The following is a 14,267-nucleotide window of genomic DNA, read 5'->3' as shown; positions in this document are numbered from 1 at the left end:
CTGGGCCCTCCAAGGCCCACCCAGTATGTGGTAGGTCCAGGTCTCCTATCCATCCATGCCCTCTAAGTAGGAGACATCTGCTGGGAGCATCAGCTTCATCAACCATAAGCACTAATCAAGCACTTATGATGGGCTAGGCCCTGGGAATGCAAAGAGGAAAGCCATAACTCCTCACCTATAAAAAAGGTGTGTGTATGTGTATGATATATATGACCTCTAAAGTCCTTTTAAACTTATAATCAACAGTCAGTCAACAAATATTAAGCATTTACCATGTGCCAGGCACTGTGCTAAGCACCGGTAATAACAGGGAAGAAGCAAAAACAGTCCCTGCCCTTAAGATCTTACGTTGTATTGAGGAAGACAACCTAAAAGATTAATAAGAAGAAGAATAATAAGAATATATGGTAGATATATTAAGTGCCAAATAATCAATAGGCAATGTGCTATAGAATTTCAGAGGAGGGAATGTGTTAAAGAGGAAGTGGAAATTAATCTCAACTTTTAAGGAAATGTAGAATTCAGATAACAGAAAAGGCTACAGCATTTCAGATGGGACAAAATTAGAACAAAAAGGAGAAGGCACATATGGCATTTGTGGGGGAAGAAGGGGGTGTAAGTAGATAGTCTGGTTTCAATGAAGGGTTCATGTAAGAGAGTAGGAGGAGATGAAGGTGGAAAGGCAAATTGGGACCAAAGTGTAGAAGGCTTAAATAACAGGCTCAGTAGTATAAACTTTCTTTCCTATGTTTGTAATATGCAGTCCAATCCAATAAGCATGATTAGGTGACTTTCTCTCATGCTGTTCAGCAACATAGGAATAAGAGTAAAGAAGGCATAAGTTGGGAGTAAAACAGGGTTGGGTTGGCAAGGCACAAGTGGGGGAATAGAATTTGAGTACAAAAGATTTAGGAGCTGAAAATACTGTATAATTGAAGTGGTTAACCAAAGGCCAGGTCTAGGAATGGAGGGCAATGAGGTGGAAGCAGAAGTGATGGCCTGGGAAAGCAATGAAAGGTTTAAAGGGTAGAATGACTAGAGGTTATGGTGAGGATAAAGAGCAGAAGGAAGAATAGGAGAGGTGATATGGAGTCATCATTCTTATGGGTGATGGTGAGAGATCAAAGGTATTAGCCTTTGTGTGGCTGAGCAGGAGTAAAAGGGAAGGTCATAAGAATTAAAGAAGTTGATAAAGTGAGAGGGCAGGGTGTTTAAGGGAACATTAATATTTTTATTGAAGTTCTCAAGTATAAGGGCAGGGATTGTGGAATTGAGGAAGACTGTGAGATCAGGAAATGTTTTATTTTTGTATCCTCAGTGCCTAGCACCAGTACCTGGCACATAATAGGTACTTAATCACTGATTATTGATTATGAGGCAATAATGATCTAGGAGAATATAAATAACTTCTATTAGGATATGAATAAGATGATAAAAACAAATGGGGATGAATCTTGAAGGAGAAAAGTTAGTTGAGTTGATGGCATCAGAGGAAAGGTTTGGAAATTTCAGTGAAGAGTAAAAAGTATTTTTAATCCTCCTTCTGATCAGTGTGTCGGGAAGAATGAGATAAGGTGCATGCAGTATTGGGAAGGGTAATCAGGGATGCATTATCTGCTGAGAAGTGCCTAATTTCTAGGAGTGGTTTAATACTAATGTAAATTAGCTGCCTTTCTAGGCTTCTTTCATAGCACTCCCATTTACCAATGCTTTATTCTAGCCAAACTGGACCAGTGGGGAATACCTATTCCCCAAACTGATGCTTCAGCTGGGGCTTCCATTCATTCACACAGGACACCTCCCCATGTTTGGAATGCATTCCTTATTGATTTATACTTTTCCAAATTTTTGTCTTCCTCTAAGGCTCAACTCAGCTACCATGTCCTCCCTGAAGCATTCCCTGATTGTTCCCGTCGAGACCACCCCACCCGCAACTCCCTCCTCAGTTTTCCCAGTACTGTAATTATTCATGTATCTACTATATCTTCTCAGCAAAGCATACATTCCTTAAGTGCAGAGACTGTTATATTCTGTCTATATCCCATTGCCTAGCAGAATGCCTTATACATAGTAGGCCCTTAATAAGTGTATGTTGAATTTATATGATGCATTTTAAGATTTAGATGACAGATAGAGCAAGCAAACATTAAGCACTTACTATGTGCCAGGCACTGTGCTAAGTGCTGGATTTGCAAAAGGTTTTCCTCATAAGAACTCTGTGAGCTAAGTAGCATAAATATTTATTATCTCCATTTTGCAGAAGAGGAAACTGAGTCTCAGAAAAGGAAAGTGACTTGCCAGTGGTAAGTATTGTAGCCAAGAGTAGGAGTCAAGTCTGTGTGACAAATCCAGTATCCTTTCCACTCTACTATCCAACTTCCATCAAGGAGTCAGCTTTCCTTCCAACTGTGATTTCTCATTTCATTCGACCCCTAAACTCATACTGGTTCTTCTAGGTGCCTCCATTGCCCTGATGGACAAAGAGGGATTGACAGCCCTCAGCTGGGCTTGCTTGAAGGGCCACCTCCCCGTGGTACGCTCACTTGTGGAGAATGGGGCTGCCACAGATCATGCCGACAAGAATGGCCGCACCCCACTGGATTTAGCAGCGTTCTATGGCGATGCTGAAGTGGTGAGTAACCTTAAAGAAACAAAATAAGCTGTCTTTGTGAATAAAGACCAGAAGGTAGTAGTAGTTAATGCTGTACAAAGCAGATGATTAAGGATAAGTGTGATTTAGATCAGCTCTTAGGGAAGACAGAGCTCTTTGGAGGCCTATTTATGTAAGTTCAACAATTTACTGTTCTCGTGTTTGGCTATCTATTGGAGTGCAAAAAACATACCAATAATCATTGAAGGCAAGGGAATTGTTACAGCCTGAATAAAACACCTTAGTTACCTTTGACTCCTCCCTCTTCCTCATCCCAAATATCCATTCAGTTACCAAATCCTGTCCTTTCTGCCTCTACAGGATGTCTCTCTATTCCCACAGCCACCACTATGCTAGATCAGGCCCTCATCATCTCTTGCCTGGTCTACTGTGAATGCTTTCCAACTGTTTTCCCACCCTCAACGTTCTCTCCTCTTCAGGCCATCCTCCCCACGGCCTTCAAAGTGATTTTTCTGAACGCCATGTCTGACCGTGTCATTCTCCTATTGAGAAAATTCCAGTAGCTCTCTGTTTCCTCTAGAATAAAATGTAAATAAAATCCTTTTATTTGGGTCTTAGAACCTTTCACAACCTGGCCCAGACCTACCTTTCTAGCTTTTAGATAGATGATAAACATAAAGATAGAGCATTTATTAAGTAGTTACTATTAAGCATCAGAAACTGTGTTAAGCACTGAGAATGTGAATATAAGCAAAAAACTATAGTCCCTATCCTCTAAGAGGTTATATTCTAATGGGAAAAGACAACATATGAAAAGGAGCTGGAAAGCCAGGGGATGGAGTGAGGGAGGGGGAATCAGGGTCAAGGATGGTGAAGAAAAGTTTGGAAAGAGTAAGAGCTAGGAGGGAAGTGAGCATAGATGGCATGGGTATCTCCTAAAATGGTGGTCTGGTTCAGGGATTCACCAGTCAGAAGTGAGAACCACAGGACTGGAAGTGAGAGTGAATTATTATACGTTATTCCCCAATACAGTTCAGCCACACTGGCCTTGTTGCTCCTCACACATGATGCTCCATCTCCCCGTCTCTCATCTCTGTATGTTTTCACTGGCTGCTCTCCATGCCTTGGAATGCACTCCCTCCTAACCTCTACCTTGTAGAATCCCTTTTCTTTTTCAAAACTCAGTTCAAGTGCCACATTTTACATCAGATTACATCTCTTAGTATCCTCCCTCCCAAATTGCCTTGTGTTTTTTTTATATAATCTCTATATACTTATTTAATAATAGCTTCCCTGGGGGGAAGGGAGCACTGTGTCTCCCTTTCTACTAAGGGGCCTATCTGCTCTGGACCTGGGCATGCATGGACTAGACCAGGTTTGGTCCTAGGGAAACCTGTCCGGAATGAGAGAGTTTAGACTCCCTTTCCTCATTCACTTTGGTTCCTCGAGGCTCTTACCCCAGTACCTGGGGGGGGGGGTGGCGGGAATCACTTCAGGGCTATAACAGACACATAGATAGATGTATCTCTAAAGCAAGGAATGGAAAGATCTTTGATATACAGTATGAAGTATGGGATAAGAATTGATTTTATGTATACAAAAGAAATGCTAAACATAAAGTGCTTGCAGTCCCACATTGACAGACTTGAAAACAAGATTCAATAATTTCACATAACTGTTGGTGGCCTAATGGATAGGCTGCTGGACTTAAGAGTCAGGAAGACATCTCTCTGTGCCTCGACTTCTCCATCTGTAAAATGGGAAAAGGGGGAAAGTAGTTGGTTGGATTTGATAGCCTCTGAGGTCCCTTCTAGCTCTAAATCTGTGAGAGTATAACATACTCTTCCAGGAAGTGGAAATTTCAACCTCATCAGAACATGAAGCATTTTGTGGGACCACTGAATAGCATTCTTATGAACGATCCCCTTAAAGTCTGTCCTCTGGCCAGCTAGGCTAGGGCTCCTCCTCTTGTGAGTCATATTTTCCAATGTATCTCCATAAATGTTTGTTGATTAACTAGTTGGTTAGTCTCACAGCCTAGCTAAAACCAGATGCTGTAGAACAGAAATGCAGCTGCTTAAATCCCCAACAGATCTGTGTTATCCCAGCAAGCCCAGACTAATGACTTTATTTATTTGATGTCCTAGGTACAATTCCTGGTGGATCATGGGGCCATGATCGAGCATGTTGACTACAGTGGGATGCGTCCCCTGGACAGGGCAGTGGGATGCCGAAACACCTCTGTCGTAGTCACCCTTCTGAAGAAAGGAGCCAAGATAGGTAGGGGACAGGAAGAAGGTGATGGCCACCTGCACCCTGGGCAGGACTGGTCCCTCAGTCATAAAGCCCCAAATGTGTAGTGTGAGTGTGGGTGTGCTGCCCACACTCTCTGATTCTGTAGCACCGTTGCCCAAGTAAACAGAAAGGTGACTGGCACAGAGAGAGCACCATCGGTGCTCTCTGTAATACCCTGTGACCAGCATTTGCCAGTGGTCTGCTGGGACCGTGGCCCTGATGCCTCTGTACCAGCCCCATCTCACAGCTCTCCCAGTGAGCCTGCTTCCCTTGCTCTGTATGTGCTTAGATTCTCTGGTCCCTGCGCTATTGCTGCCCTCAGCTGCCCCCCCATCCCATGGGCCTAGAGAAGGGGTTGGCTGGTATGCCAGCTTTCTTGCTGCCTGCCTCTCACTGCTGCTTTTTCCTTCTTTTTTTTCACCTTCATCCATTTTTTTTCCTCTCCTACAACTTTTTGTTTTCTCCTTTCTTTGAAGGTTGTCAGACGTTACCGAGTCGCCCACGAGGTATATCTCACCGCTGTCAGCATCAGGCCCAGTCTGATGGCTTGGTCAGCTTTGCCTTCTCCTCTTTGATTTAGCTTGCATGAGTTCCCCACACTTCTAATCTTTTAATTTACTTCACCTTAAAAGAAGATTTATTTTAATGACTGTTGTAGAGAATAACTTGAACTTTTGACAACTAACCCTGGGAAAACTGGGTGGGTTCTTTCAGGCAGCCTATGAACTAATCAGCTTAACCCTTCCTTCCCCCTCTTTTGGGTGAAGTCAGCTCTTTTCTGGACTGTTTGGCATTGGCACAATAAGCCTGGTTCTGAGTGGACCTCTCCTTCTCAGGGAGCCGTCTTTGGTCCTTGTACATTGAGAGAGGTTTTAGCATTTTCACTGGTATCCTTTTTACAAAGTACTTCTTTCACAATCAAGAGGCCTAAAAGCTTGGGGTTTTTGAGTCCCAGTTTCCAAAATACATTATCACTAAATTTTTTAAATCTTGTCATAGTGTCTGTTGTAAACCATCTTTTCTGATTGCCTGATTTTAATTTTTTAATTTAATTTTTTTTAAACCAAATGATTTCCACAGCCTCTGCTGCCCTCCTGTGGCACTAAGTTCATATTTTAAGGTGAATACAAATCAAACCCTGCTTTTGTTGCCTTGGAGTAACTTCAAACCTAAAAGATAAGAAATGAATTATGGAGCATTATGCTCACACCAAGTTGTTCTCTCAGCAGAAATTCCCCCAGGATATTTTTTTCACCTAGCTTCCTACCACCCTTGCATTGTATGAGTTTTTTACCCATCATGCATCCTGTACACTACAGGTCCAGCCACTTGGGCGATGGCCACCTCCAAACCAGACATCATGATCATCCTGTTGAGCAAGCTGATGGAGGAAGGGGACATGTTTTATAAGGTATGAAGAGGTAGTAGACAGCATGATTTAAAATAGACATTGGTTGCTTTGTGGCAACTCTACATGTGGAGTCCACCAGTCTTGAGCAAACTAACCTTTGTTCTTGGAGGGAGATTTCCTAAGGAAAAGTGAATGGAAAATGTCACTTCCTAAAATTGCACTGGAATTGGAACTGAGAAGGTTCTGGTTCTGTGCATCCCTTCCTCTTACGGTGACCAGGCCATGGCTATAAGCAAAGGTCAAGCAGCCTGCTCAAATCCAGTTCACATTCTTCTCAAAGCAAAGGCTGTGTGACTGCTGCAGATTGGATTTCAGCTCAGGTTGGACTAGGAGACTTCCCTCAGATTTTTTACCTATAAAATGAAAGAGTTGGACTAAATTATCTCCACAATCCCAGCTCCAGATTTATGATCTTATGTTCTCTGAGATCTCTTCTACCTTTCAAGTTCTGTGACTCATTTCATGCCAGAACCTAATCTGATAGCCTCGATATTATTGAACCTATTAAATGGGAAAGGGTAAAAAAGCAGGGAGCAGAGTTAAGTCAAAATCATTTTGCCCAACATCCATTCTCATTCTGTAGGGAAAGGAAGTTAACTCTTAGCTTTGGCAGGAAGTCACCGATCTCATAGATAATAGGCTTGTGATAAAAGGTAATAACTTCCTAACCTAGGCTGTGTAGTGTGGTGGATAAAGAGCTGGCCTCAAAGTACCTGGTTCAAGTTTTGCCTCTTCTACATACAGACTGTGTGACCCCAGGCAAATTACTCACCCTCTCCGAGCCCCAGGAAATTCTCCAAGAACATAAGTTGCAGAACTGTTGTTGATCTTCATGTTTCTTCACCAGGCATTTCCTGTAAATCACCAGTAAAATCACAGGTCCCATCAAGAAAAAACAAAGAACTTCCAACATGGCTAAGCGCGAGCTCTTTCTTGAAGTTATTCATTAAATAGGGGGGGAAAAAAGTAAATACACTTCTCTCCCAGCTTTCTGCTCATAGTTCCAGCCCAGGATTCTGTCTTCTAGCCTCATTTTCCCCTTTCTAGAGTCTTGCAATTTATAGTCAATTCTCTAAGAATATTATGTATCAGAAGTCATCTTGCTGGGTTTAGATGAACTGGTACAGTATCTCTCAGCCCACCCTCATATCAGAAGTGAGCAGTGGATTCTGAAGAAGCCCTTTGTTTCCTACGCAGCCTAAAAGCAAGAGCCATGAGGATCCTGGGGTGCCTAGAAGCTTCATCACCCAAGCCCTCATTTTGTGTGGTTTTGGACAAGCCTTCTAGACCTCTGTGTCTTTATGGCCTAATTGTAATCACATGGCTCTGAGGTCCTAAAGTAAGAAGTGTTCTTTTCTCTCTCAGATATGGTATAACTGTCCCTATGCCCACCCAACTGGCTGAATGTTCTGTGTCCCTCCCTGGTCAATGGGAGGAAGGCAAAGAGAGATTCTGACTTGAAAATCCTTGATGAGAGGCAGCTTGGTATAGTAATAGACAGCTACCCTCAAAACAAGGAAGGCTTGTCTAGACCTACCTCTGACACACACACACTGGCTATATGACCCTGGGCAAGGTAGCCTCTCGATGCTGTAGATTACTCTCTAAGACTTTATTAAGCTGCATAGAAGGTACCAATCAGCATTGGTAAAGGGAATTTCCTTATGTGGGAGTTCAAAACAGCAATGAAATCACAGGTCCAGTCCTTATCCCTATAATCCTCGATAGATGCTATAGGCATGGTGCTGGAATGGCCAGTTCAAAGTGCAGAAGGGCCTCACTGCAAGCATTCCTCAATCTTTCTGCTTCCTAATTTCTAGGGATGCAAACTGAGGGATATTCCAAGCTTCCTGTGGTCACACCACTGAGCCAGCTTCATCCCCACTGAACCTTGCCCCTGAGCAAGGCAGCATAGTCCACCCACACAGGGTTCTGCTACAATGCTGATTTTTCCCATAGACCACTTAGGGAATGACTGATTTATAAATCTCCCAACGCTACCGAGTTGTCTGGCTTCCTAATTTTCTACCACTCCTTTCCTTTGAAATAGGGAAAGAGAACTGAAAGTTGTTTTCTTCCATATCTTAAGGACTAGGAGGAGTAGCAGCTGGGCTACCTTGATTTTTCCTATCCTTTGTGAGAAAGGAGAATAGTTTCCTGCTGTAGGCTAGCAAAGTAGGACTTCAGACTGGAGTATTTCCCCTAAAAAAGTGAATTGTAGAAATCTTAACAGGAAGTCAGCCCCACCCTAGCATTTCTATAGCCAGAAACAGAAAAGAATCACATCCTTTTCAGAGAGAATGAACAATGAACAGTGCCTGAGTGGGCTTTAGGGCTGAGAAGAGCATAGAATAACCATAGAGTTGACATCTCTAGCATTTATGTGGTCCCTTCAGCCTGGTGTGGATTATGCCCCTAAAAAGCGAGAGCATTTTCCCTCTAGGGGAAGGGCCCCTTTTGTACCCTGAAGACTCTCCTTGTAAGCCAAGAAAGCCAGCAAACACACTGTTTTTTCCCCTGAGTTGTTGCTGCCCTTATAGGAAGGGAAGTGGACTGACTCCAAATGTGTTTCCATCACAAGATTCAGAACAGTTCCATGACAGCAACATGTTAGGGAAGGCCACCTTCTGAATCTTACTTTTTCTAATCCATAAGTATTCTATCAGCCTTGTTTTCTCAGTCTGGTAGGTTCCATGACAGGTTGAGCCTTCATGTTCCCATCATCAAAGCTGAGCAGGTTAGCCCTGTTCTTTCCCCAGGATAGGGGTTAGAAATGATAGGCAGAAGAGAAGTGAATGATTAGCTGGCCAGCATAGCTGCTTTGATGAAAAGGAGAGAGGGGACAAGGCTGCCACAGCTGTTAGCAAACTAACGACTGTTTTTCACCATTGTGTACTCATCATAGAAAGGTAAAGTGAAAGAAGCTGCTCAGCGCTACCAGTATGCCCTGAAGAAATTTCCCAGGGAAGGGTTTGGTGAAGACTTGAAAACCTTCCGGGAACTAAAAGTCTCTCTCCTCCTCAATCTCTCCAGATGTCGCAGGAAAATGAACGTAAGTGCCATGAGTTGTCCCATCTCTTCTTCCACCCTGGAAGCTGCATGCTAAGGGGATCATCTCCCTCCACCAGTTCTTCTTGGGCCCCTGCAATGTTAGCACCTGGCTGTCCATAGCACACTGGCATTAAGTACCTTCTGTGTGCAGAGCACCGGCCAGGCAAGAATGTGAAAACTATCTAGACCAAATCGGGAAAGAGTACTTTGCAGTTTTATAATTTTTTCATGATACTAGATTTGTTCTTTTGGAGATAGGAGAGCAATAATCACTGAAATTCCACTTAAATCCCCAATGAATTGGAATAGATTGCCATCACCTAGCCTACAAATGCATCATTTCCATGTTCACCTGATCATAATCTGTTGTGATTCCACCTCTCTTCCACCTTATAACTTCAAAACCTGTTTTTTGTTCTCAGTGAGACCTCCAACTCCTCCACCTGTCTGTCATTCTACCCCAGGCCATCACCATATACTGGCTACACCCTTGTACCTTCCCCATCTTTGATCAACTAGTCCAACTCTGCAGCATCCTCTTTTCTCAAATCCCTTATGTACTTGAAGATCTTGCCCTGCCAAGCCTCAGCCGTGGATTACTTCTACCATCTGCTATGGCTGTTTTGTCCCTTCTCATGTGCTGCTGAAAGAAAGATAGAGAAAAATCACAAAATAGTCCAGACTGAGTCCACTACAAATTTATGTTACAGGATCTCAACTGGGCCCTCATTGCAATAAGACAATCTTTTTATACCTCCCTAAGTGACTCGTAATCCTACTCACACAACAGCTTTTCTAAACCTTTTCAACCCTCCTCAGATCTCCTGTGGCTCCCCCTCTTCCCCATTAGCCCCCATTCCTGTCAGTTGAGGCACATATATGTGTTCTCAGCTGAGAACCTTGCCTCATATTTCACTGAAAAAAATGGAGATCATTCACTGAGAGCTGCCTCTTCTACCATCTTCATCAACTCAACACATCATTCAAATGTCTTTTGCCACTTTCTTCTTCAGCCCTATCTCAAAAGAAGAGGTGACCCTTTTCTTTGCTGAGGCAAACTGTACTCGTGTGACCTCATTCCTTCTCCAACACACTCTCCCCTCAATCATCACCACTCTCTAACTAATCTTCAGTGTCTCTCTCTGTTGGCTGCTTCCCTGCTGCCCACAAATATGCCTATGTCTCCCTCATCCTCAAAAACCCTCACTTGATCTTCCATCATTGATGGCTATCATCCTATATTCCTTCTCTCTTTTGTGGCTACACTCATTGAGAAGGCCATCTACAGCTGGCCCCTCCACTTCCTTTCCTCTCACTCTCTTCTAAATTCTCTGCTGTCTGACTTCCAACTTCATCATTCAACTGAAACTGCTTTCTCTAAAGTTACCAATGAACTCTTATTGCTGGACCTAATGGCCTTTTCATGATCCTCATCTTTCCTGACTTCTCTGTAGCCTCTGATGCTATTGATCACCTTCTTCTCCTTGATATTCTCTTCTCTCTTAAGTTTTTGGAACACAGCGCTCTCTTGATTCTCCTACCTCTCTAATTGATCCTCCTCTGTCTCATTTGCTAGATATTTATCTAGGTTATGTCCAGTAAACGTGGATGTCACCCAATGCTTTATCCAAGGCCATCTTCTCTCTATATACTATTTAACTTGGTAATCTCATCAGCTCCAGGGGATTCAACTTTCTTTTCTATGCTGATGATTCTCAGATCTGTTTGTCCAGTTTTAATCTTTCTGCTGACCTCAAGTCTTCTATCTCCTGCTGCTTATTGGACATCTTGAACTGAATGTTCCATAAATATCTTAAATTCAGCATATCCAAGACTGAACTCATTTGTCTTTCCCCCCACATTGTCCTTTCTTCCCAACTTCCTCATTATTGTCTGTCCTCCTTATCACCCAGGCTCACCACCTAGGTGAAACATTTGGCTCTTCATTCTTTCTCACCTCTCCATATCCAATCAGTTGCCAAATCCTTTCATTTCTCTTGTATACTCCTCCTTCTGTCTTCTAACACTGCCATCACCCTGGTACAGGTCATCATCTCTTTATTCCTGGACTATTTGCAATAGCCTGCTGGTTGCTCTGCCTGCCACAAGTCTGTCCTCAATCCAGTCCATTCTCCACTTAGCTGCCAAATTGATCTTCCTAAATCATGTCTGACCGTATCACCCCCCTCAGTAAGCCTCAGTGGCTCTCTATTCCCTCCAGAAACAAACATAAACTCTGTTTGGCTTTTAAAGCCCTCCGTAATCTGGCCCCTTCCAGCCTTTCCTGTCTTATACGTTAATACCCTACCGCGTGCTCTGTGATCCAGTGACGCTGACCTCCTTGCTGTTTCCCACACACACAGCTCTCCATCTCACAAACTCCAGGCATCTTCCCTGTCTCCTATGGCTAGAATTCCCTCTCTCTTCATCCCTCTCCTTCAAGTCTCAGGTAAAATCTTTTTTTATACAAGAAACCCTTCCCAGGCCTCCTTAATCTTAGTGCCTTCCCCCCAAGATGATCTTCAGTTTACCCTGTAGATATCCTTTTTGTACACAGCAGTTTGCATGTTGCCTCTCCTTGGTGACTATGAGCTCCTGAAGAGCAGGGACTGTCTTTTTGGCTTTCTATTTCTGCCACCTAGCACAATGCCAGACACATAGTAGGTGTTGATTAGACTGTTGACTGATTTACTGACTTTTCCAGCTAGATACAGAGAAACTGGGCTCTACTAGAAAAGAACTCCACTTTTACTCTCAACTTCTGAGGGATTGTGTAGCAGCATGAAACCTAGTGATGGCCTCCACCTGCTTCTCTGCTATATTTATTTTAAAGGATCCTAAAAAAGAGAAATAGGGAAAGGCTGGCAGTAGCTCTGAGGGGCTAGAATTCATCTCTCTTCCATACAGATCTATATGCTTGCTGACTTTCTTAGGTGATGATTTTCAACTGTCTCCAAGCTTTGGCTTTCTTAGAACAATTGAAAACCATCACCTAAGAAAGCTAGCAAGTATAAGTCTGTATGGAAGAAAAGTGCATCTAGCTCCACAGAGCTGTTGCTAGCCTTCCTGTGTTTCTCTTCTTGAGGATCCTTTGAAATAAATACAGCTGAGAAGCAGGTAAGGGGCAAGACTGGGTTATACATAGACACACATGCATGCATGTGTGCATGTACACAGTCATACATGCATCTATATATTTGTGCATACGTGTGTGTCTAAATATACACATACACATATACCTATGTCTGTGTTTGGCAAAGATTATTTCATTTGGAATCAAAAGTCCTGAGTTTAAATCCTGGCTCTACCACTTGCTAGTGAAGTAAAGGGACATTTCTCTGGGCCTATTTCCTCATCTTTAAAATGAAGCAAATAGACTAAATGATCCTTAAGGTTCCTTCCAGCAACAAGATCCCGTTAGAGGATAAAAGATGTATGTATGTGTATGCAACAAGTCAGCAGGAAAAATGGTGGGGGGAACACAGTTGGATGAGAGAATAAATAATTTAGAGCAGTGGTTCCATAGGATTCCAAATCAGAGCATCTCTTTGAAATGTGTGTGTGTGCATGTGGGTATGTGTGTGTGTACTTGTCAATCAGAGCATTTCTTTGAAAGAGAGAAACACACACACACACACATATACATATATACATACATATATACACACACACACACACGTGCGTATTTAGTGTTCTGACTTCTAGAAGCTGGTCAGAAGAGTCAGAAAAAAAGCAGTCCTTCAATAAATGGCTTTTTGCTTCACAAACAGTGGTCCCCAGGTGAAGGAACACAAAGCATACAAAATAAATGGCTCTCTTGAAAAATTTTCTGCCTTTAGATCATACCATCTGAGCCATGAGTCCTAAGGGTTACATCCATAAACATCCCAAAAAATACATATGATTCTTTTTTAATTCCCAAGTTGTTTATTGTCCACATCTCTGAAGTGACTTGTCTGCACGTCTGTTGTGATAACAGGATTTTGGAATGGCAGAGGAATTTGCTACTAAAGCTCTGGAGCTGAAACCGAAATCTTATGAAGCTTACTATGCAAGAGCAAGGGCGAAACGGAGCAGCCGGTGAGAATGGAAGGGGGGATGAGATCCAAAGAGACGCTAAGGTCCTTCCCTGCTCCTTCCTCCCCAGCACACACCACAGGCGGAAGGGGCACGGCCTAGGGGTAGGACAAGAGAGACTGGGGAAGAAACCACTTGACATGCTCAGCTACTATAATTGGGTCCCTGGGTAGATAGGGCTGAGCCCGGGACCTCCCTCCTCTAGCTACTTGTCACTGTCCCACATTCTTGCAGCCTAGATCACCAGTACCCCCTGTCTCCCTGCAGGTTCCCATGAGGAAAGACAGCTGAAGACTCAGGGCCCACCAGGGGAGACTTGGCCTTGATAGCCAAACCCTCATATTAGATAAGAAACAGTACCTACACTGATTATCTTGTATTCCCACTCTTGCCAGGAAAATAGAACGCCAATTTTCTTTCACAACTGGCTGATAGCCCCTTTCCTTTCTTTACAGAGAAAATAGAAACATTGCCTCTGGGGTTCATTTCCATTTTTGCACTCTCTGCCCATCACACTCCAGGCCAGCTCTGAACCCTGTGTGTGATTCACCCCAGCTTTGCCACAGCAGAAAATTTGACCCAAAATATTGAGACTCTGAGGGATATTTTCTGATGGATTAGCATGAGCTTTAAATATGGTAGTTTCTATGCTATTTAATAGTATTACTGTCAGTGACAGCTCCATCCCTATCCTCTCTCCGCACTATCCTGAAAGGGTCCTGTGCTTGGTGTATATTGTAAATCAAGAAAATCTTCCTGCAGGTCATTGCTGGGCTAATATGGTGAAAACATTTCTCTATCATCCTCCAAGAATTTGGAGGC

General features: G+C 43.1%; 1 protein-coding gene across 6 annotated transcripts in view; it reads left to right on the top strand.

The window, feature by feature from the left end:
* TANC2 (tetratricopeptide repeat, ankyrin repeat and coiled-coil containing 2) overlaps positions 1-14,267 on the top strand; it is a 511,647-nt gene that overhangs the window by 489,355 nt on the left and 8,025 nt on the right. For 4 of the 6 annotated variants that reach the window (XM_020997389.2, XM_020997396.2, XM_020997391.2 and 1 more), the window contains 6 exons: positions 2,457-2,632; positions 4,759-4,891; positions 5,383-5,412; positions 6,226-6,317; positions 9,223-9,369; positions 13,348-13,448. In XM_020997389.2, coding sequence (XP_020853048.1) covers positions 2,457-2,632; positions 4,759-4,891; positions 5,383-5,412; positions 6,226-6,317; positions 9,223-9,369; positions 13,348-13,448 — 679 coding nt within the window. The remainder of the gene's footprint in view (positions 1-2,456; positions 2,633-4,758; positions 4,892-5,382; positions 5,413-6,225; positions 6,318-9,222; positions 9,370-13,347; positions 13,449-14,267) is intronic. The other 2 variants (XM_020997393.2, XM_020997392.2) reach the window with 1 other exon arrangement.

This window comes from Phascolarctos cinereus, unplaced genomic scaffold (genome assembly GCF_003287225.1).
Source record: "Phascolarctos cinereus isolate Bilbo 61053 unplaced genomic scaffold, phaCin_HiC Scaffold_5;HRSCAF=322, whole genome shotgun sequence".
Classification (NCBI taxonomy): Eukaryota; Metazoa; Chordata; class Mammalia; order Diprotodontia; family Phascolarctidae; genus Phascolarctos; species Phascolarctos cinereus.
Note: the sequence above shows the minus strand (reverse complement) of the source record. Positions and strands in the feature narration are given on the sequence as shown.